Genomic DNA, 23,472 nt, shown 5'->3' on the forward strand with positions numbered 1-23,472 from the left:
TAAGACCTGGGAAACATGCATCTTACCCCTCCTCTCATCAGTGATGGTAGCTCACTCCCAACACCCCCTTTTCTCTCTTTGCTCTGCCCCCAGGCAGGCAGGCGGCTCCATGCTGATTTTTATGTTACTCTTCTCTTAGAGAGCGTCAAATGCAGCCACTGTTTTCCAAACCCCAAAAGATACCTGCCAAGCCACTAAGAGTTTCCTTGAAGCCCTCTTCACCAGGCTTGTGGTGAGGGTGATACGCCTTCTCCCTTCTCTGCCACCACCTCCCACAGGGACACTTCCCCTGAGACGGTCTTCCTTGCAAACCTCTTCAATGACCCAATGAATTGTTCCCTTTTGATAAGCTAGAGGTGGGGGAAGGGCTCAGATGAGATCTGCATAGATAGTGGTAGCAGGTACCATTGGTGCCCTATCTGAGCCCTGCGGCTTTTGCAACTCTGCACCCAGGATGGCTTCCTACAGCAAACCTCTCCAAGACCTGAAGGCCTTCTCTGAGGCCACGTGGGCAGGCCAGAAGTGAAGGAGACTCAGTACCCATAAGAGCAGCGCTCACCCAATGAGTGACGGGAGTTGGAAGATAAATACCCCCAGCTTCCTGTCCTCCAAGATATATTCTGCACCATCTCTCACAGTTCCTGCAGGACCGAGCCCAGTGCTCACAGCGTAACGTGCCCATCGATGCACCAGGCACTCCTTTCCTCCCATGTCACTTCCCCACCAGTGCGGCCAGGGGTGGCCTCCCAAATAAGCCTGACTCCAACAGACACACATCTTTGCTCAGGCTGTGCTTCTGGAGAACCCAAACTCAATCATTGGCCATGTATACCCCTTTAGAAAGTAAGAATGCTCTGTACCTGTTGGCTTAGCCTTAGCTTAGAAGACCTCTGCTGAAATTCCAGGACAACGGGAGAAGTTGCATTTAATCGTCTGTGGTACACTGTTTACAAAAGGCATTCACATAAGTCAGGGTTTCTCAGCCTTAGATCTATTGATATTTTGGACCAGGTAATCCTTTGTTGTGCGAGGCTGTCTTGTGCTTTATAAGATGTTTAACGGTGTTCCTGGTGGTGATGGTGGTGATGGTGGTGATGGTGATGGTGGTGTTCGTGGTGATGGTGGTGATGGTGATGGTGGTGATGGTGGTGATGGTGGTGATGGTGGTGATGGTGATGGTGGTGTTGGTGGTGATGGTGGTGATGGTGATGGTGGTGTTGGTGGTGATGGTGGTGATGGTGGTGATGGTGGTGATGGTGGTGATGGTGGTGATGGTGATGGTTGTGGTGGTGATGATGGTGGTGGTGATGGTGGTGATGATGGTGGTGATGATGGTGGTGGTGGTGATGATGGTGGTGGTGATGGTGGTGATGATGGTGGTGGTGGTGGTGATGGTGACGATGATGGTGGTGATGATAACATTGCAACATGACATAACATTCAAACGACTTGGCTAAACGTGCTCAGGTGCTGTCAGTGAACCTGGAATTTGATCCCAGACCTTCAGCCGGCCTTACCTCACTCCACCAGGCCCTCACATCGACTACACCTATCAAGCTCGAGTCATAGACGAAGAACGTCGGAAAAACCACACGTCCTCCACGAAAGTGTCAGAGCCAGGAATCAAATCACAGCTTTCTGATTTCCGAGGCAGTGTGCTCTTTCAAGCGCACTGCTCCTTCCTGGTTTACAAAGAACAAAGAGTTGCACTGGGGTTTAAAAGGAAAGCTATGTTCACCCTTGAACATGCTTCTACTGCACTTAGAGCACTGAAATGAATGAGAATAAAGCCAAGCTGTGCGCTGCCTGGAAGCCACTGTTACCAGTGGACCAGCTGTGAAGTGAGCTGAAGGAATAAATATCTGCCATCTAGCACGTTTCACACTAGCCTAATCCAGCCCTTTCATGACATGGATATTTTCATGGTACTTAGAGTTAGGAGGCTCTTCCCTACCATCGGCAGGGAGCGGACATCAACCCCCCTGTTGATTCCAATCCCACTATTTCTGCTGTCAAACAAACTCCCGGCAGACGCTTTCGTACCATAGCATGTACTGAACACCTACTGTGTGCGAGAGAAGGTGGCAACTCCAGAATTCCAATACAATAGGGGGTTCGAGGCTGTAGCCTAGTTGGAAACTGGCAGGGGGAGGAGAAGTCTAGGGGCTTTGTCTTGAAGCCATGCGTGCAAAGCCAGCAGACAGCTTTTATTAGGGGTGGATGTTTTGGGGGGCGGGGGTGGAGGGGAAGCTGATGGAGACTACGGGGGCAATTAGCGTCTCCTTAAGTCACCCCTTGGGACAACTTTACATGAGGAATTGTGAGAGGTGCTGTGGAAGATACTCTGGTGAAAAAAACACATCCCCTGCCCCCTGGAAACAAACCTTCCATAGCATACCTTGGGTTTCTGATGTTTTGTTCCTACTAATTGAAGCACCAACAGGGGCAGTTTCCACCCCTTCTCTCCACTCCTAAACTGCAGCAAACACGGCTGGATGAAGCTGTCTGCGGGGAGGGCTGTTGTCAGGCAGCATCAATTCCAGGAACTTTACTCAGGGCCGTTTCCTGGAACGCCACTCCTCTGGCGGTGAATTGCTCAACCAGGACACTCCTGATTAAAACCCTTCACTGTCTCCCATCCTCAGCACGATGATATCCAAATGTCTAAACTTGGGTCTCTAAGCCCTTCATGGCCGGACTTTTGCAGCTCTCTCCAGGCTCCCATGTCTATACCCACAGCCACTCACACTGATCACCAGGCAAGTTCTTTCAGGGGCCATGACCTCTCTCCCTTCCTCCCTCTGCCTCGTGCTTTGCCTTCTCCCCACCCCCTGCTTATCAGCCTCATGGTCCCCTAAACTTTTGTGAGGATCAGAAGCATCACCTCCTCCAGGGAGGCCTCCGTGATGCCCCTAATCTGAGTTAATGCCTTCCTCTGCACTTACCTTGATCATAACGCCTATCACAGTCTCTGGCTTACTACTCTAAATACACCATTGCTTGGTGACCCCTCATGCCCTCTGAGCACAGCATTAGTGCCTGGCACACAGTAGGTGCTCAAAAATATGAGGAAGAGGGACACAAGAAAAGGAGAAAGACAAATGAGAGAAAGGGAAGAAAGAGAGAGGGGAATAAGGAGAAAGAGGGAAAAAGAGGCATGTGTTGATATCTCCCCATGATTGAAGCAAGCTGGCATTCTTTCCGTCAGAAATCAGTTTTATCCCATACGTCTCACATGGCACACATTTCTGTAGCATATTGAAGCGCTTTCTGGATTATTGATTGTCCATTGCAGTCCAAATACTTAGTGTCAAGATACTGTCTTGCGTTTGAGTCTTTGAAAATGTCTCATCCTTGAATGTTATGAATAGTGATAGCAGGGAGAGCACATTTCATGAATAAGGTGCTTCCAACCCACTTTCTGCCCTACTCCCTAAACATAATAGACAACCCGTTTGATTTTGAGTAATTAGCCACGTGATAAATGGAAGGATCATCTCACCGTACAGGAAAATGCAAATGATAATTAGCAAGCAGTCTGCTGGTTCTGCATCAGAGAAGAATAAAAGAGCCAGGTCACTACCCCAGCATGCAGCCCGCTGCCCAACACTTAGTTTCACCCGTGAAATGGTTGTTGATGGCAGAGATATTGAAGGCGGTGTTACTTACAGTGCAGCATTTGACTCTGCAATGAGCTCCATGCAGATAAAGACCATATCATGAATGAGTCTTCAAAAGCCCAATCCACCCACCAACCTATTGTAGGAAGGCTTGTAGGAAGGGTCAACATGTACCAGTCACATTTGCTATCCATGCATCCCTTACCCCCAGTTCCTAGCCGGGGACCTGACACATAGTATGCCTCAATGAAGTGTGTGTTGCTTGAAAAAAATAAAGTCTCGTTGCACGCCCATAACTTTTCTTCACAAACCCCTCTCTTCTCTCTGCCCCCAAGCCTGAACCTGAGCAACAGTGATATCCTGACTATCTATGACGGTGATGAGGTCATGCCCCATATCTTGGGGCAGTACCTTGGGAACAGTGGCCCCCAGAAGCTGTACTCATCCACGCCAGACCTAACCATCCAGTTCCACTCGGACCCTGCCGGTCTCATCTTTGGAAAGGGCCAAGGATTTATCATGAACTACATTGGTACGTGTCTCACTGGTCAGTTGTTTTTTTTTTCCTTTGTGCTTGAATGCAGGTCAAGATGATTCCCTGTAGATATGTCTTTGGGGGGTTGTGTTACACGGACCTTTTAATATACTGGCACAGTAAGTATACATAGTTTTTAAGAGCTTGGGCTGTCTAGTCGGAAGGACCAGAGTTTGAATCCTAGGACTGTCATCAATGACTGCGTGACCTAGGGCAAGTCACTTAACCTCTCTGAGCCTCCTTTTTGTTATCTGTAAAATGGGAGTATTGATGCCTACTTCAGAAGGTTGATATCAGGAATTAGTATAATAGATAAAGCCTCATAACTTTAAGATTCATCATGTTTCATTTGTAGTCAGCTGGGACTTCATGTCATCAACACTGTCCTATATTTGCAACTTCTCAAAGCAATATCTTCATCATCTTGCCTTAACTGAAGCTCGGCTTTCTCCTATGGACTCTTCTTCCCCTGCAGCCCCATCCAGTGGAGAAGACCACCTTTTCTCTCCACATCCCATACTTTAGGGCTTAGAGATGTCTTCTTTGATCCTCAGTGTAGCTTCCAAACCGTGTCTCTCTTCCACATCTTAAAAAAAAAGTTCAAGCTAAGTTCACCTTTGACCATCCAATACCCCTTCTTATTGTTTTGTCCACCCACACCCTTCCTTCCTCACCCCCCGACACTGTAACTCCCCCTTGGTCATTACTGGATCCATCACCCTCCTCTGCTAACCCTCTAAACCGTGGGGGGTCCCAAGCTCCCTCCTGGACCACGTCCTGGCTCTATCTAGACTCACTCCCTATGTACTCTCATCTAGTCCTGTGGTTTTAAACAATACTTACCTATACTCCCTTCACGCCTAATTTGTAGCTCAACCTTGAAATGTCCTGTGAACTCCAGATTCGTCTGTCTAACTCCCTACTAAGTACCCTCTCGTGTGTCTATTTGACAGCTCAGCTTTAACATGGCCAAAACAGAATAGCTCTTTCTCTACGCCCACCTACCCCCACCCAACTGCTTCTCCTGCTCTCTGTCCATCTCAGGAGATGGAATCACAACTCTCTTGACTCCTCAGGCTGCTGCTTCTTTCCTCACCAATATATCCAATCCATCTTCTCAATATGTTTCAGATCCAGGCACTTCTCTCCATCTTTCCATGGCCACCGCCCACCTCCAAGCTGCCATCATCCCCACCAGTGAGGCGAGACCAGAAAACCATGAAGTCCCACTGATTCTATCCCCGAAGGGACTTTAATTGACAGAGAGTCTGGTTCAGTCCTGTCGTGTCACAGCAGAGGAAGCTCTGGACCACTGAGGATAAAGGTCTTGCTCATGGGATCACACCAAAGGGCACAGCCAGGCTTCCTGCTCTCAGCTCTTGGGGTTTCTCCACCGCCAATATTCTTGACAACAGCAGAGAACCTGGGAGAAAAAAAGTGGGTAGTTAAAACCTAACTCCTTTTGATATCCAGAATGGTGGGTGGTTGCACCCTGAGAATTTCAATGGACAAGATTCAGCCAGCAATCGGGGGGCGTGCTTGCACCTCCCAGGAATAATGGTGACATCTTGATTTCTAGGATGGAACAGGAAAAAGGAGGGTTCATCCTGCCGAGTCTCCTGCTGCCACCCCCATCGCCAAAGACCCTCTGGCTGGAGCAAGACTCCATGTCTTTGGTTTTTTTCTTCCCCTTGGCTTGAAGATTTGCCCATCTCAATCTAATACAACGTTCTCTCTGTGCCATCTCCTGCCTCTAAAATACAAGCCACTCCCTTCACCATTGGATGTGTCAAGGAGTCTCGTGCATGTGGAAATAAATCCCTTGTTTTGTCTATTTCCAGCTGGTGGACCTTTTTCATCCTTGCCTGCTCTACCTGCAACTCTCAGAGAGGCAAAAACAAGTGTTGATCTTCTTTTTCATGTTTCTTTAGGGCCCTTTTACCCTGAATTGTGTTTTTACCCTTCATTGTAAGTATTTTCAGAGTGTTATGGATGCTCCATGCTTTGTGTGGGTTCCCCACTCTTCACTGGGTGATGCCCGGGGCATACGGGGACAGCTCATGCTGGCTGTCCAGGTGAGTTGCCCTCCAGAGTCAACTGCCTTTCAAGGGAGAGTTTCTGGTGACTTCGCTTCAATTTACAAGTATCTCCTCAGGCTTCTCCTCCCTCCCTGCTGGAAGACAAGGTCATAGTTTTGCTCACTTCGTCTTCTCCGGTGCCTGAGTCATCTTCCAAAACTGCATTCATCTTGATGACAGAACACTAACTCCATCCAAGTCTGCCCAGGGTTAACCAAAAAGTCTAGCCAATGTTCATTTTGGCAACATCTTGAAGAGGAGGTGCTCTCATTCCCTGACGCTGAAACTTAGATTTGTGTGACAATTTGAAGTTGGCAAGCACTCTTCCATATATTATTTTACTTCATCTTCAAATACATTATCTTCATTTTCCAGATAGCTTGGTTCCCAAAAATCTCTTGACACCTCCTATGTGTCAGACCCTGCACTCAGCACCAGGACCTGAGAATTATTGGAATACTTAGAATACTCTCCCTGCCCTCGAGCCTGCTAGTGACAATGGAAGAGACGGTCTGTTAACAGACAATGTCAGGATGGTGTGCTGATGCTGTGAGAGAGGCAAGCGTGGGGTTTCAGAGACTTCTTCCCAGAGGTACACAGCCTGGCTAAAGTGGGTAACACAAAAAGAAGAGTTCCCTTTGTCCTTCTTTCTATTAAAGAAACACACAGTTAATTTCACAGGGCAGGCAAGTGGGCTTCTGTATCTAACTCTGATGCCAATCAATTTCTTGTGACCACCTATGTTGAAGACCATGTGGAAAAGAATTCAGAGTAAGCAATGCCTGAAGTCAGGGAGAAAGAATACCATGATCGATTAGTGATGCCTGCCATGGCATGGGAGAGGCATTTGCTATCCTAGGTCTAAATTTAACCAGACACAGATGCAATTCCCATTCAGTAGAGGAATCAGATGGAAGGGTCAGGAGGTTCTGTGGTCATTTAGAGAATTCTGAAGCTCCTAGACTGATCTCGAGGCCTAAAAGGCAGCTCTGGAAGATGGCCAAAGTTTATCTGCCATGGCTGCTGTCAGAACCTCCCGTAGGAACACTCTGGGCTTACACGATTCTGACCTCAATTCTCCTTTGCAAAGACAGAAGCAAAAACCGATTTTCATCACTGCTTCTTGTGCTTTGTGAGTGTCTTTGGCCAAGTGCATGAGAGGAAAAGGAAATAAAAACGCAGAGATGAGTAAGCAGTGTTTTTCAAAGAGATATCGGTCACTTGTGTATTTATTCCTTTAATTCTAGGGTAACAAATAAGCTGTATATTGTAGGTCAACTCCAATCAAACGACGAGGGCTCCCTGGAGTGCTGCGTTGAGAATCACTGGAAGGTTTCAGCTTGATTCAAAGAAAGAGATTGCTATGATTGATTAGTGATGTCTGCCATGAGCATAAGACTGGTAAATGGTGGCATGCATTTAGCGCATTTGGGTATTTCTTTTGCCTGAAAGTTAGACCATGGTGCTGACCATAAGACTGAAACCATGACTTCAGAGCCCTGTATTCCTAATGCCTGGCAAATAGTAGGTGCTCACAAACTCTTAGTCAAACAAATCCATGCATCCATACACCTCATCCTAGTGTTCCTGTCACATCCTCTACATTAAGTATCTTTTGCATTGCCCTGAGGGATAGACAGGGTCATTATTTGTTTCTCTACTCTGTGATTGAGAGTAATGCGGCTCAGATATATTTATTGACATGACTGGAGTCACACAGCTTCTAAAAGAAAGAGACTTGAAGGGAAGTCTTCCAACTCCTAGGCCAGTTTTCTCATTCTTAGCAAAGTTAAGGACCCATCAGGACAGATACTTCTGGAATCTCCATCTAGTGTGTTTGGTGGACGTGCAGATTTCCAAATCATGGTCTCTGGGAGTGGAGTCTAGGAACAGAAGAACAGGAAGGCAAAGTGACTTAGCCACAGCCACTGAATTTAAGTCAAGTCTCTGCTACCATGGTGGAAGCGACTGAGGTAATCACAAATTTGATGAAAGGAAACAGAGGGTCCCACAGGAATGTGTAGCCATGTTGGCTCACACCAAAAAGTCAGACAAGCAAACCTTTCTCAGTCTCAAAGCATTTGGCACAAAGCAGAACACATATCCAGTATTTGCCCCCATTTATCCCCTTTCATCCATAGTTCGAGCATTTGCAGCTGTGTCCTAAATCCAGGGCTTGGCTGATTCTTCAAAGGCCTAAAAATAGAGGCTCCTGTTCCCCACCAAGCAATTCTAGAAGCCATTTTCCTCTCCCCAACTTCTTGCAGACACCCATGAGATCTCCTTTCCCCAAATAAAACCATGATGAAATCCCGGGAAAAGCCATTGCTTCTTTCTCAGAATGACTTTCCTGCAGACAGTGGAGGTACTTTGCTTTCCCCAGAAGCACATAAGAACTGCAAATTAATTATACAGCATAATTAGCTCTTTCTCAAAATCTGTGCAGTGGGCACTTGGAAGCAAGAATAGTAATAGTGGGTTTTGGATTACTACTTTAGTAATGAGGGTTTGCAGAAGATAAACGGAATTATTCCAAGGAATCCTCTGTGATAATAAGCTATGTGTCGCATTTTCTGGAGGGTGGTTAATGTTCGCTGACAATATGCAATGTGATTTGAGAGTTGCACCAATAATTATTTTTGTTTTAATAGTTAAGTATCTATCTTAACCTGTATTACAAAAATGTGTATTACCAGTAATCTATCAAACCCATGGATTTACACACATGCTTAGGAGGAGGCTGAGTGTAATTAGCTACCTATGGCTGTATAGCAAATGACCCCCGCCCCCCAAAATAAATGAGCAATAAATATTTATTATGCCACAGTTTCTGGGGTCAGGAATTATAGAGTGGTTTAGATGGGTCCTTCTTGTTCAGGGTCTGTCATGCAGTTGTAGTCAGGATGTCAGCCAGGGCTGCCGTCATCTGAAGGCTTGCCTGGGGCTGCAGGTTCCACTTCCAACATGGCTCCCTCCTGGGGCTGGCAAGTCAATGCCAACCGTTGCAGGAGGCTTCAGGTTCTCTACATGGATCTCTCCAGAAGGCTGCTTGAGCATCCTCACAATATGGCGGCTGCTTCCTTCAGAGAAAGTGATGAGAGCAAGGAGAGAGCCTCAACAACGTTTAGGACGTATCCTCGGAAGTCCCACATTATCACTTCTGCAATAGCCTATTGGTTATGCCCCTGGCCCGACTCAGTGTTGGCAGGGTCTACACAAGAACGTGAATTCCAGGAGGTGAGAACAACTGGGGGGGGACATCTTGGAAGGTAGCTACCACAGTGAGGCAGGCATGATTATGACTATGCTCTCAAGAAAGGAGAGGAACCTCCAAGGTAGGGTTCTGTCTGAAGCTAAATCCTAAACTGACTTTATCAAGCCAAGAGAGTGTTTGATAAATTCAGTGACCCATGGGAAGAGGTCCTCGGAACATCTCACTATAGAAAACTTCTTGAAGTGTAAGGGGTTTTTGGAAATGTGTTACTTATTTCTGGAGGCTTTTTCTTCTATTTGCTGTTTCCTCGGACATTCATAAAGGGACCCCCCCCCAAACAAAAAGGCCACCTCCCCATCTAAGAATGATGTCTTTGTTTTAAAGAAGTGTCAAGGAATGACTCCTGCTCAGATCTGCCTGAGATCCAGAATGGTTGGAAAACCACTTCTCATACAGAGCTTGTGAGGGGTGCCAGAATCACCTACCAGTGTGACCCCGGCTATGACATCGTGGGAAGCGACACCCTCACCTGTCAGTGGGACCTCAGCTGGAGCAGCGACCCCCCGTTTTGTGAGAAAAGTAAGTATAGTCTTGTTTTCTTCCTCTAGGTCAGTGGGTGCTAAATCCCTCCCATAAGTTCTTTTCTCTTTTTTCTTTCTTTCTTTCTTTTTTTTTTTTTGCATGGATGCACTGGAGTTATTTAATGCAGAATCTGGCCTCCTTCCTACTCCACCAACTCATTTGTGCTGCTCACCAATGTCATTTTGTAACCCGAGGGCAGGGATCTAAGACGCCAGTGTCTTCAGAAACCTGGCAGATAATGTACATGAAGGAAATAGACTCGTGTCAGACAATAAGGAGTGAAATGGACTGTGATGGAGGGGAATGTTCTTCGCTGTGTAAAAACATCATTCAAATTCAGATCTTTAAATTCCCGGTAGTAGCCAAGCCAAGCAAATTAAGTCGGAGCTTGGAGACCCCAGTTCAAAGCTCCTATCGTAGGCAGCTGACCTCATCCCGATGGCATCCACTGCAGTCTCCTGGGTCCTTCTGCCTGCTTCCCTCAGGAGAGCCAGCCAGGCATGCCTGGTGAGAGCTGAGTCTGGTGTCTTGGAAAGGGGTAGAAAAAGGAAGTGCTTCTGGTTTCTACACAGGCTGCCTTAGTAGCAGGGGGAGGAGCTAAATTCAGAGCGGCCTCTTCCCCCAGCCATTTGCCTCCCACCTCCTAAGTAAAGCTCTAGTCTGCATTTGCTGAGAATTCTCTTTGGTTCTTTGGTAGACCTGTTCAGCATGACTCGAATCACCAATTGCACAATAAGAAATACAGTTGCCCCTCTATATTTACAGGGGGTGTGGTTTCAGGACACACACACCCCCTCCCCCCGCACATACACAAATCCTCAGATGCTCAAGTCCCTTATATAAGACGGCGTAGAACAATGCGTACTGTCAAAAACTACTATTTTCAGTCTGTGGTTGGTTGAACCCATGGATGCAAAACCCAAAGATGTGAAACCCCCGGATATTAAGTGTGATCAGAGAAAGAGGGGTATTGGGGAAGAAGTTTGGGGGGTCACAGGCAATTCTTGTCATAAATATTCCAACATCAAAGAAAATTAACTGTAATTGTGAGAAACATGAAAGAATTTGCTAAAAATCCATAAAGTCAGCTACATAAAGAGACTTGTTTGTTCCAGAACAGTATGTGGGTGTGTGCGTGTGTGTGTGTCTGTATCATGATAGAAAAGTAAAAATGGACAGTGAGAAATGCCATGGGCGGTGATAAGAGAGAACCACCACAAGTTCATTAATGCGATCTGTGTCATTGCCTGATCTACAGCATATTATTATTATTATACATTAATGTATATCATGTAATAACATATAATATGATATAAGAATGATTTGTAAATGTTTTAAATAATAATGATTTTTTACAATGTTTTAAATAATAATAATAATGACTTAAAAGTATCCAAGTAACAAATGCTTACTTACTTATAGTACTCAAGCAGTAGTAAAATTGTGAAGTAGGAAGTGAAAGTCCTTTATGATCTGACGCTCTGGAAATGGTGCCACTCTTAAAAGTTCATTTTGTATGGTTCCGATTGTATGTGTGTGTCTGTGTGTGCTATAGATACACACACATGCATGTGCAGAAGATATTGTGTATACAGGCATACATAGATATTCATATAGAAATAGCTACAAATACCGGACTTGTAATAACAGGGATCAATTTATACAAACTTCCTTGCAACTGCAGCTCAGAAATATGGGTATCTTTTCATATTGTACATGTTGTCCATTTCATTCTTTTTTTTAACTAATTTATTGTTTTCTTTTTTTCTATATCGATTTTTTTTTTATTAAAAAGTAATGGCTGTTTGTTTTACTACAATCAAGTACTAAAGAAAGCAACGAATGATCTTCATTTTGTTCTCCCTAGTATTTGCTCAGGATTTTATGGATGGCTGTTCCGTGTTTAATTCTTCCCCTGTTAAAGAGTTTGCATTCTTTCTTTCCTTTTTTTTTTTTTCTTTTTACCATGACAAATAATGGTGCAATATACAACCTTGTATATAGGCCTTTGGGCCCTGATGCAAACATTTCTTGGGACCAATTCCTCAAAGTGGAATGAAATGCTGATCGTTTTCATCCTAACCTATTCTCCAGCCACCTTTGATGAGCACATGCGTTATCTTCCAAACAGGAAAAGAGCTGAGTTAGGAACCTTTCTAGGTCGTTTTGTAATTCTCAGGAAACTTCTGATCATCCAGAGCCCTAACGCACACTCGGTCTGATTTCATCTCCTGCAGTTATGTACTGCACTGACCCCGGAGAAGTGGACCACTCGACCCGCCTAATTTCGGATCCTGTGCTGCTGGTGGGTACCACCATCCAGTATACCTGCAACCCCGGCTTTGTGCTGGAGGGGAGCTCGCTTCTGACCTGCTACAGCCGCGAGACGGGCACTCCCATCTGGACATCCCGCCTGCCCCACTGTGTCTGTGAGTCCTGTTTATTGATTTGATGTCCTCTTATTCACGGAGGAACATGGTGGGAAGCTTCTCTTCTTCCTCAAGGAGGCTTGTGAACATGGCCTTATTGTTTTCATTTTCAGAAGAGGCTACTAAGGTTCAGAGAGGTGAAATTATTGCCCCAGGTCACACAGCTAGTTAATAGTGGAGGCCAGAGGCAAACCGAGACCTGCCTGACTCGTTAACTGCTTAAAATTGAGCAGTCCATGGGGTACTAAATAAGGTGGGTTTAAACTCTCTTTGGCCTCGTCTATGTGGAGCCACCAAAGCAAATGTTTCATTAAAAAGGCACTTTTTGGGTTTCTTAACCATAAAAACTCAAACAAACAAATGAAGAGGCTTCCAAGGTCACTCTGAAAATGGAGGGGTTACTATTCTTACCCAGCAGAGGAAGTGGGGAGTGACAGGCCAGGGGTCTCAGCCTTAACTGCACCTAGAATCACCTGAGAAGTTTGAAAACTCACAGGACATTCTGATGCACCCGGTCTAGGGTGCAGCCTAAGCAGTGAGGATTTTTAAAGCTCCGCAAGGATTTCGATGTGTAGCCAGGGATCAGAATTGTTGCTTAAAGCAAGCAGGAGGTCTTACGGAAGGAACGAAGCCTCACACCATATCTGGAGTTTAGAAACTGTTGGCACCACAAATATTTTACGTCAGTTTATTATAAACAACTGCATGAAAGGTACAGCCAGCTCGAGCTCCAGAAGCTGAGGTAGGACGACATCGAAATTTATGGTGGCCTAGGAAACAAATACAGTTCCCTTTTCCTCCTCGTGACCAGTCAGGGTGATCAGAAGCAGCTTGAGTGTTTTTTTCAAACTGCAGAGCCCCAGACGTGAAAAACTGAAAATAAAAGCTTATTGTAAAATCCCGAAAGGTAGAGATATCGTTTTTAAAAAGAGAGAAAAGGCACTTCACCAATAAGGCACAGCCTCCAAAGACTCTCTGGGCTGACTTGGCTGCTAGGTTTCCGAGAAGCACGCCTCCCTCCTTTTGGAGCCGCCTTTCCCTGAAATCTCAGTGTCTGGAACTGCAGTGCTCAGTGCAGACAGCTTCCCTGACACCCATGCTAATGAGTTCACGAGCCAAGTGTGGTGTCAGGAGACTCACGATTCTCCCAGAAACCTGAGGAAGAATCCAACATGTGGCTCCAGAGGCTGATGGGAGATGACACGTGAGGCAAGACGATGGTCAATTTCTTGCAGCGAGGTGTCCCGAGTGAAAGAGAGGTTATAGTCTGGGTTCTGAGGGCTTTTTTAAGGACAAAGTTGTTAGACATAAAATAGTTTTAAAACGTTTCCTCTGCTAAATAAAGGAAACAGCCCCGATTTGATGGGCACCTTCGCTGTGCCGTGCCCTTCTCCAACATTAACATGTTTTACCCTCACAAAACTGCATGAATGGTATGTGTGTCCAATGAAAGCAGGCAAAGGAGGCCCAGAGAGGGTGGGTAGCTTTCCTGGGGTCACAAAGCCAGGATGGGGAGAACCTAGGATTCCAATTCAAGCCTGACGAACCCCAAAAGCATCATCGTCCCACCTCATCACTCTGCAGTCCCAGTTTCTAGGCAAAGCTCTTCCACCAATAAGCTCAGGATGCAGACAAAGCAAATTGTATAAGCTCTGTGTACAGCTACTGTTCAGGGTTGCTTGCCCATGGCGGTAGTTTGGTCCAGCTGAGACTCAAAGTCATGTCTTTTCTCCCCTAGTCCATTTACCCCAAACCACTTCAGGAACAGGTCTGGCATCGGTAAATGAAAGAGTCTGGGATTCACAGTCCCTCCAGCTCTGCTGGGTGACCTTGGGCCAGTAGCTTGCCCTCTCTGGGCCTCAGAGTTCTCATCTGAGGACTGAAAAGAAAATACTCCCTACCATGCACGGTTGTTGGAAGCCAGTCGTTTGGTCATTCAATAAGTACCGCCTATATGCAGGCACATGCCAGGACAGAGGTTCCCAAACTCTCTCAAGTCACGGAACCCTTGGTGTCTCAGGAATGTTTTTCATGCATTTTCCAACCAAAATACCTAACAATTCCATTTATTAAGCCAGTGAGGTCGAAACAACTTAATAAGTAGCTATATCTGGATAACTTAGTGGCATTTGTGAAAAGTAGTGCACGTAAATTGAAAGAAAAGATTACATTTTTATTTCATTCTTAAATAACTACAGTCACCACTACAGGGAGGCACGTGCCTGTGGGGCTGCACCAAACCCCTCAGACATTAGCATCAGGCTGGACTCTGCCACCTTCATTTCCTAGTCCACGTTGGTTAGTCACCGTTCTTGCCTTTCCACACAGCGACCACGGAACACCCAGCTTTGCAAAGAGAGGGCATCATAAAAAGGAATGTACCTCTATCACATGTTGAAACTGTGAACTTCCTGGAGCTCGTAGTTCCTACGGGTCTGAGAGATGCCACTGTGTATCCTCAAAACTTCAAAAAAAAAAAATCTCACAGCACAGCTGTGGGTTCGTGGTGCCACCCCAGGGCACCTTGGTACCCAGTTTGGGAACCGTGATGCTAGGCCCTGAAAACATAGCAATGTGTGAACAGACACGATCCATGTTCTGATGGAGCCTGGGGTCTACTGGAGATGAGGGGGGCATGACAAGTCTATGAAGGAAATGACAATGGGTCACCAGCATCACCTCCTCCAGAAGGACTCCCTGACTGCCCAGTCATGTCTCTCTCCTCGGAGCTCCCATGGCACCGACAGTTACAGCAACCACAGCACAGCACTTGCGGTAGCTTATTGAAATGATCTGTTTGTATGTTCAGAGACTCAAATAATTCACTTGCTAGGATTGTACCCAACTGGTTCTTGTATCCCTCCGGCCCAGCGGTCTCAACCAGTGACAGTATTCGTTACGATTACTGCCGTTGGTATTGTCAGCAATGCCAACGTGGGCGTTATTAGACTTCATGGCTCTCCTGTAACTTTCCTCCTTTGGTGGCGGCACAGTAAATGAGTCCTCGGGCTCCCGTCCAGAAGACATAAACCAGCTACCTAGAGTAGAGGATCTGATCAATTCAGCAAGCGTTTCGTGGTGGCTCTCTAGGGAGGTATGGAAGAATTCCCCAGGAGGTCCTAGCCCTTCACAGCCCTGCCCCCAGAACTCCACACACCTGCACATTTCCTGGCTTGGGGAGAGTCCACACGGCCAGACTGTGACCTTAGTAAAAGCTCCTATCGAGGAGCCGTCCCCAGCATCCTCACCTCGGCCAGCACGCCAGGCTTTAGCTGGGTGCCCGTCTTCATTAACAAATTCCTGTCTCTGAGAGAGCAATAGCTTGGAGGAATCCGTGATCGCTCAGGGTGTTTGAGCACAAAAAGGGGCCCTCGTTACAGCAGAATTATTAAATGCACAGGATTCAAAATCCAGCCGGCCTGGGTTTGCATCCAGCTCTGCCATTTGCCAGTTGTGTGGCTTTGAACGAGCTGTGTCCTCATCAAAAAGAATTTTTAAACAATGATCATGCCAACCATAAATATAAAAGTTCATAACAGTGAATCTGGCATATAATAAATGCTCCGTTAACACTGTTTACTACTTACCACTCAGTTTCAATGTTCTGCTACTGCTTGAGGTATATTACGAGCCATTCATAACAATAACTAACGAACCTGATTGTTGAGCACTTTGCTCAACTGTGCTCCCAAAATGTACAGTTTTTCTTCTTACAGTTAAAGAGAGGGGGAAGAATGAAAAAAATAGAAATGGGGCTAGATTTGTGACCACGTCTGTAAGACCATCAGTCTAACACACTTGAATTCCTGGGAGAGAACAGGATGAAGTCATAGAGATTGCAACCAGAACGGTTTAAACCTTGGGCCAGTGGATCTCAGCCAGGGTGGTTTTGCTACCCAGGAGACATCTGTCAATGGCAATTTCTAGAGACATTGTTGGTTGTCAAAAGAAGGGACAAGGGGTGCTACTGGCATCTAATTGCGATAGAGGCGAGGGATGTGGCTAAACATCCAAGGCCCCCCCCACCCCTCCACCCCCCCACCACCACAAAGAATTACCCAGCCCAAAATGTCAATAACATCTAGGTTGAGAAAACCTGCCTTAGGCAATCTCATTTCAAAGTGTGGGTATATCTCTGGCGTGTGAATATCATTGCCCAGCCCCGGTCTCAGCTGGGGATGGGCTCCTTGGTCCAGTCCGTTTACTTAACAAACAGGAAGAATGAAGTTCAGAGATGCCAAGTGATTCACCCAAGTTCACACAACAGATCCAAGCCTCCAGTTTCAAATTCAAGTCACTTTGTATGTCACTCGCTTGCCATCTTCTGGGAGCTGAAGATAAATACAAACGCCTTCAGAGAAAGCTGGTTTCTGCCAGCAAAGAAGAATTCCATGTTGAATTCTTCTCAGAATTGTACTGATGCCTGCATCGGAATGGAATCGGACTGACTTGAGAAAGACCCTAGACTCAGATCACAGCGCAGCCTTTTCCTTCTTGTGGGATGACCTTCCCCCTGAGTCTCTGTTTTCTCATCTGTAAAGTGGCTACATGGTGCAGTGATTGACAGTGGACTGGGACCACGTGCTTTGGATTCCTCTCTCTCCCATGAATTGGTTTAACAGGAAACCCAACAGTTCTGTGCTTTATTTGCTCAGATATAAATGGGGATGGTGATAATAATATCTGGGCCTGGGGTTTGTTATGATCATTGAACGAGTTCCTAGATATAAAACCCCAAATAGTGCCTGGCGCATAAGACGCTCTCATAGTAAATGTTAGTTAGCCATTCTGGTCATTACTGTTCCTACCTTCAAGGATTTGGGGGGAGAATTGAAAATAATACCTGCAAATCACCTGGTACACACTGGGTGTTTGAATATTTTGGAAATTAATTAAATGATTAATTCATTGCGGTTCTGAGCCCTAAACCCTTTACCCCTAAAGCTTTGGCTGAAACTCTAGAATCACCTGGGGAACTTTAAAAAGCCCCCCCCCCCGGGGGGGGACTAATTAAATCAAAATGCATTAGGGGTGGGGCCAGGGCACTGAATAACCTAGGGGGATTTTAGTGCAGCCAGTTGAGAACAGCTAGGGATACTTCTCCTCATCGGTCAAATCTGCCGGCAGCATCCTCCTTTACTTCCATCCAGGCCTAAGAACTTACTCTTTGTCATATTCCAGAAACTATCTGTGGCATATATGAATGTTAAGTTACATGAAGGCAGGAGCCATATCTATCATCATTCATGACCAGCGCCAAGAACAGTGCCTGGCACATAGAAGGTGCTCAATAAATGTTTGTTGTACTCACTAATCTGTTAATTTACGAAAGGAAATTCGGGGAAAGGCTGTGGAGAAATTCTCCTGAATTACCACTGCCACCTGCTGGCCACTTTGCTACATTGCAGATAACACATGGGATTTACGTTAAGAATCCCTTACTTCCCTTCCATCCAGGACGGAGAAAAGCAGCAGGGAATCAGATCAGCGTCCCACCCCTCACACTTCGCCAGGCCTGAGTTTTCGCTCTGTCCCAGCAGAACACTGAATGTCCAGGTTTCCTCTGGAAACCTTCCCTGAACTTCCCACCCGTGACCGTGACTGGGTCGGGCGAGGTTTCTCCTCCGTGCTTCTTCCCCCATCACAGCTGTTACCGCACTGGGTTGCAATCATCTGACTGCCGTTCTCTCTCTCACTAGACTGAGTTCTGGGAAAACAGAAACCAGGCTTCTCTAGTATACCCAGATCTTAACACAAGCCTGGCACATAGGGGCAAAGTAATGTCTGCTGGAGAAAAAGAAAAGCTTGAACTCTATAGACTCTGGGGATTCCTAAACTGTCAAGTGCAGTGTATCGGGTTGCATTTCCCAAGGAGTATGATATACACCACTGGTGCTACTAATGGCTTTAAACAGTGCCCAGGTTAACTTTCTGGTGTTTTATTTTGTTAAGAAAATTTAAACTGACCTTGGAAAACTGTGGTCGTTGGAACATGATTTAGGGTAAGGCTAAATTGTATGGCACTGTTTAAATGGAAAAGCAAGTCAATGAAAATAAAAGTATTAAGTAAACAATAGTACAGTTGGTATGAAACTATGACAAAAATTGTGAAGGCCATACAAATAACCAGTGTTTATCGGGTGGTACTCACTCTATGTTACTCACCTCATTTAATCCTTGAAACCCTACGAGATGGCCTATTTTATAGATGAGGAAGTTGAGGCGGAGAGAGGTCAATATTTTACCCACAGAAGTTATTTATGATGCTTCACCTGTATGCCAAGCCCTGAACTCCAAACATGCCTTAATGGGCTCATCCCCGATGAGGAAAACGGATATTAAATGATTAAATACAACACAGTATATGCAGTGCTGGGATGGAGGAAGAACTAGAAAGATTAGTGACTCAGTTAGGGGTAGGGGGCATCAGGGAAGGTTTCCTGGAGGTAGAGAAATGAGAACTGAGTATTGAAAGACAAGACTTACCCAGGCGGGGGTGGGCAGGTGAGGGGTAAGGTGAGAGGCAGAGGGAATATTTCCTGTTTACCACCGCCGCCATCCATCATTGACTGAGTACCTGGGTCTTGCCAAGAGCATTACATCCATTATCTTATTTAGTCTTCCAAGTCCCTGCAAGGTACTACTGTTATTCCCATTTTGCTGATAAGAAAACTGAGGCTCAGGGAGGTTGTGGCCTTTGCTGGAGGTCACACAGCTAGTAAGTAGCAGAACCAATGGTTTGTTTTTTTTTTAAGATTGTTATTAAAGTCCAGCTAACATACACTATTATCTTAGTTTCAGTGTACACAATAGTTATTCAACATTTATATACCCAAAGAAGTGATCACTATGATAAGTCCAGCCACCATCTGACCCCCGCCATGCTATCACAATATTATTACCTGGATTCCCCATGCTGTATGTTACGGCCCCACGATTTATTTGTTTTATGCCTGGAAATGTGGGCCTCTTATTCCCCTCCACCTTCTCCCCCCTTTTTAATTTTTCAATTACAGTTGACATTCAATATTATTTTATGTTAATTTCAGGTGTACAGCATCGTAGTTAGACATTTATATCATTTAAAAAGTGACCCCCCGACTAGTCTAGTCCCCACCTGGCACTACACATAGTTATTACCATATGATTGACTATATTTCCTAAGCTGTACCTTACATCCCCAGGACTATTTTGTAACAACCAATTTGTGCTTAATGCCATCCCCTTTTTCACCCTGTCCCCAAGCCCCCTAGAACCAAGATTTTTAACCCAGATTCTACAGCCCAGTACATTCTACCATGCCCATGTGTAAGCCATGCCCAGAGGCGGGAGAGAGAAAGGTGAGTTTGAGGAATGGAAACAGTTCAATGTGACCTGGGAATGTAGAGGAAGGATGATGGAGGGACTGACCAAAGCCTCGGAGTAGGAGTCCCCAAAGAGTTGCATCATTTCATCAGAGCTCCTTTTGGCTTGCATTTCAGCGGAAGAGTCCCTGGCATGTGACAACCCCGGGTTACCTGAAAACGGGTACCAAATCCTATACAAGCGACTCTACCTGCCAGGAGAGTCCCTCACCTTCATGTGTTACGAGGGCTTTGAGCTCATGGGCGAAGTGACCATTCGGTGCATCCTGGGACAGCCATCGCACTGGAACGGGCCCCTACCTGTTTGTAAAGGTAAAGAAACCTACTCGCGACCTGGGGACTGCGGGACCCGGAGATGTAAGGACTTGGCTTGGAGGAATTCCGAATCTGCTCTAAAAAAGCCGAACTACTGTATTTTATTAAATCTAAGCTACCACCATTATTTTCTGCACCACTGAGAAAGCAAACAATTGCTGCCAATTGAACTGACAAGGTGCCTTCTCCTGGCTTCGTATTTTTATTTTTACTTACTAACAGGGCTCTTTCACGCTCAGGTTTTTATCATCAAGGAGAGCCATTTTGCTGTTGACTCCTGTTTCCACTACGTGGCTTAAACATTTCCCACCTCTTGCACCTGCTTCTCACAACCATTTGGTTCCCAAGGGTTACAAGACTTCAAGAAATTAAGCGCTTATATAAATTAAGAAATACAGCAGAATCTAACCCAAGTGATTTTCAGTATCACATGATCTGGGAAATGATTTAATGTTCAAACTGATTTAAGTTTGGTTTAATTAAATAAAAGAGACGTGCCTTTAATATTATTAACATATCTGGCAGAGTCGAACAAGATCTAAAGTGGCCTCACTTCAGGGACCGGGGTCCCCCGGAACCAGGCGTGGTACCTACAGAGCCTCTTTTGTGTTCAGGGCTTCCGTGGACGCTGACTGTGAAGCCATCCTAGGTTCAAACCTCCTTGCTCTTTTGGTTGAGGTCAAATGCCTTTACCTGAGATCAGGAAGGGTTTTTCAGTTAACAGCAGTTGATTGGTTGGTTGGATGACTGGTTGATTGGTTGGCTAGTTTTTTAACTGATTTTATTTTGATGAAAAACGAAAACTGGTTTGGTTTTCATCACATTGTAATGAAAATCAGAGAGTAGTTTTGACTAAGGCACTAATTAGGAAGTCTCGGTATTAGGTAGGACGTGAATATTGTTTGGCTGTTAGTGGGACCCCCCCCCCCCCGCTTCCACCCCCTCTGTAATGTAATCTTTTTGCCTACGGCTTCACTCTAGGGTTTTGCATCCTTGAAACCCATCCGTGTGGCTATATTTGTATGCTCAGCTACCACGATCGCTTTGACGCTAAGGCATGGAGACACGCCAGCTCCCATCACCTTGAACTTCCAGAGACGTTTTACAGGGAATAAAGAGGAATGAATGAATTCCAGAGAGTTCTGCCATGCCAATGAATGAACGAAAATGGTTTTACAGGGAATATAAATCCCAGTCAAATAAATATGGAATAAATGTGAGATTAGAAAGGTTCATGGAAATATCTATTTCAAAGCAGGAAGACAGTTTTTCACCTCTAGGAGGATTTGGGATTTGGGATTTTGTCTCGACCCTCACCATTCATCAGCCTTTGTTCTACATGAAAATACCGTAAAGACCAGAACAACGTAGTTAAGAGCAGAGGCTAGAGAAAGTCTAGCAGTACGGGTTTAAATCCTCCATCACTTAGAAGGAGTGGGATGTCAGAGAAGTCCCTTCACTTCTCTGATCCTCTGTTTGCTCATCTGTACATTGGGGATGATAAAGTGTCTACCTAATGAGATTGTGGTGAGGGTTAAATGAGCAAATATATATAAAGCTCTTAGCACAATACCTGACATATGGTGAGTGTTCAGTAATCACTTGTATGACTGTTGTTGCCCTTGTTTCTTTCCTCTCTATCTCATCTTCTCTCAGGAACCTAGGAAGGAAAAGCATGCAGTCGTTTCCACTAATTCCAGTGGCCCAAGATAAATAAAACCTAGCACTGACTTCAGCAAAGCACGGCACAGGATTTGCTTCTATTCGTTGTGGCTTCATTTCATGCGCAATGAATTCAGTTGACATTGACTAGTGTCTTCAATTTCTCTTTCAGTTAATCAAGACAGCTTTGAACACGCTTTAGAAGGTGAGTTCCATCGTGGAAAAAAAAATCCAATAAGTCAAGCTAAGAGCAGAAAACAAGGGCAGGTCCTGGGGAGCCTGATCCAGGTGCTTACGACATTTATTTTTTTTAAAGCTGCCTCCATGCAGCTGGAGATAATTTCAAAACAAATTATATTGTAAAGGGAAAATAATTGAATTTGCAACTTATGGTGTTAACTGTGACCTGAAAGGGACTGCCAGCCAGTTGTGTTCATGAAGTAAGAAAACCTGAGTCCATATTTCTGACCATGACATGACCCTATTATAAAACTTTTCAACCACATGGTACTGTTTTGGGAAACAAAATCCGGTGACGTCTCACCTTCCAAGCTAAACATCCTCCTGGATTTGGGAGGGAAAGGTCTTCCCGGGGGATGTTCGGTGGTCTATTTTCCCCTCGGTCTTTCTCTTCCCCAATATATGTGTCCCTCTATCCCCCTTGTTCTCTGTTCTCCTTTTATTAGGAATTACCAAGTGAGATTTATTAATATGGAACAGACACTGAAGGCGACCCAGGATTTTGTTTTTGTTTTTGTTTTCATTTTCTGGTCCCTTTCCTTTCCAACCCCTCCCATGCGTGAAATAGTCTGCGTCCTGTATGACCTCCAGTTTGGTCCAAAACCATTCACCCAGGCTATTGCATCAGGAAAAAATATATATTGTTTCATTTCTGTAAAAAGTTTTAACCAATTAAGCAGGTTTCATTATCATTTTTGGAGACATTTAGCTTTCTGACAATAAGCCATTCGCTCAGAATCTGGGGCGATGGGAATTACATGGCCTCAGTTGCCCTTCCGTGTCACAGATGATTTTTAATCCAAGCAGGCAGAGCCAGGGCTCACATATAAGTAGAGGGGAGGAGTCCGTATTAGCCACTGCCCCGGGGAAGGAGAGGCACTTCATGGTCTCACTCTCTTTCAGGCCATCCCTTTTCTGCCTTTCCCCAACCAATGAAGCATGAGGACGTCTCAAAGGCCTGGGGTTGCTCAGAGATGAGAGGCATCGTAATGTTTTGTGCTCATGCATTTATCATGGGTATTACGGTCGATTTTGCAGACCCTGTTGAGTGACAGTGAATGGATTCTAGATTGGCATAGAGCTGAGCTGTATTAGACGTGGCCATGGGGCTTGGCAGAGGAAACCTGGAGGCCAACTATGTTGAAAAGATGTGGGGGTCCTCTTCAAGCCGTACCCCCAGCTCGTCCCCACGACAGATCTCATAGTTCTTATAATTTCCACCAACACTGGAAGATGACATGAGGCCGGGAAGGCCTGCAGCCATGGCCTCGGAGAACCAGAGCTGGGTCTTCACAGTTGGGGTGTCATCGGGGGTGCAATACTGAGAACCGCCTCACTGCTCCATGCCCTCTCCTGGAGGGTCTGATCCAGCAGCTGTGGGAGGGACCCGCCAGTCTTAGGTGCAACAAGGTCCCTCCTGTCTGCACCCTGGC

At 45.6% G+C, this 23,472-nt stretch overlaps 1 protein-coding gene across 1 annotated transcript in view; it reads left to right on the top strand.

The window, feature by feature from the left end:
* The window catches only part of SEZ6L (seizure related 6 homolog like), a 177,179-nt gene that overhangs the window by 145,177 nt on the left and 8,530 nt on the right, over positions 1-23,472 (top strand). The window contains exons 13-17 of the mRNA XM_033098415.1: positions 3,956-4,152; positions 9,832-10,026; positions 12,267-12,458; positions 19,940-20,134; positions 21,972-22,004. Coding sequence (XP_032954306.1) covers positions 3,956-4,152; positions 9,832-10,026; positions 12,267-12,458; positions 19,940-20,134; positions 21,972-22,004 — 812 coding nt within the window. The remainder of the gene's footprint in view (positions 1-3,955; positions 4,153-9,831; positions 10,027-12,266; positions 12,459-19,939; positions 20,135-21,971; positions 22,005-23,472) is intronic.

Source organism: Rhinolophus ferrumequinum, chromosome 25 (genome assembly GCF_004115265.2).
Source record: "Rhinolophus ferrumequinum isolate MPI-CBG mRhiFer1 chromosome 25, mRhiFer1_v1.p, whole genome shotgun sequence".
Classification (NCBI taxonomy): Eukaryota; Metazoa; Chordata; class Mammalia; order Chiroptera; family Rhinolophidae; genus Rhinolophus; species Rhinolophus ferrumequinum.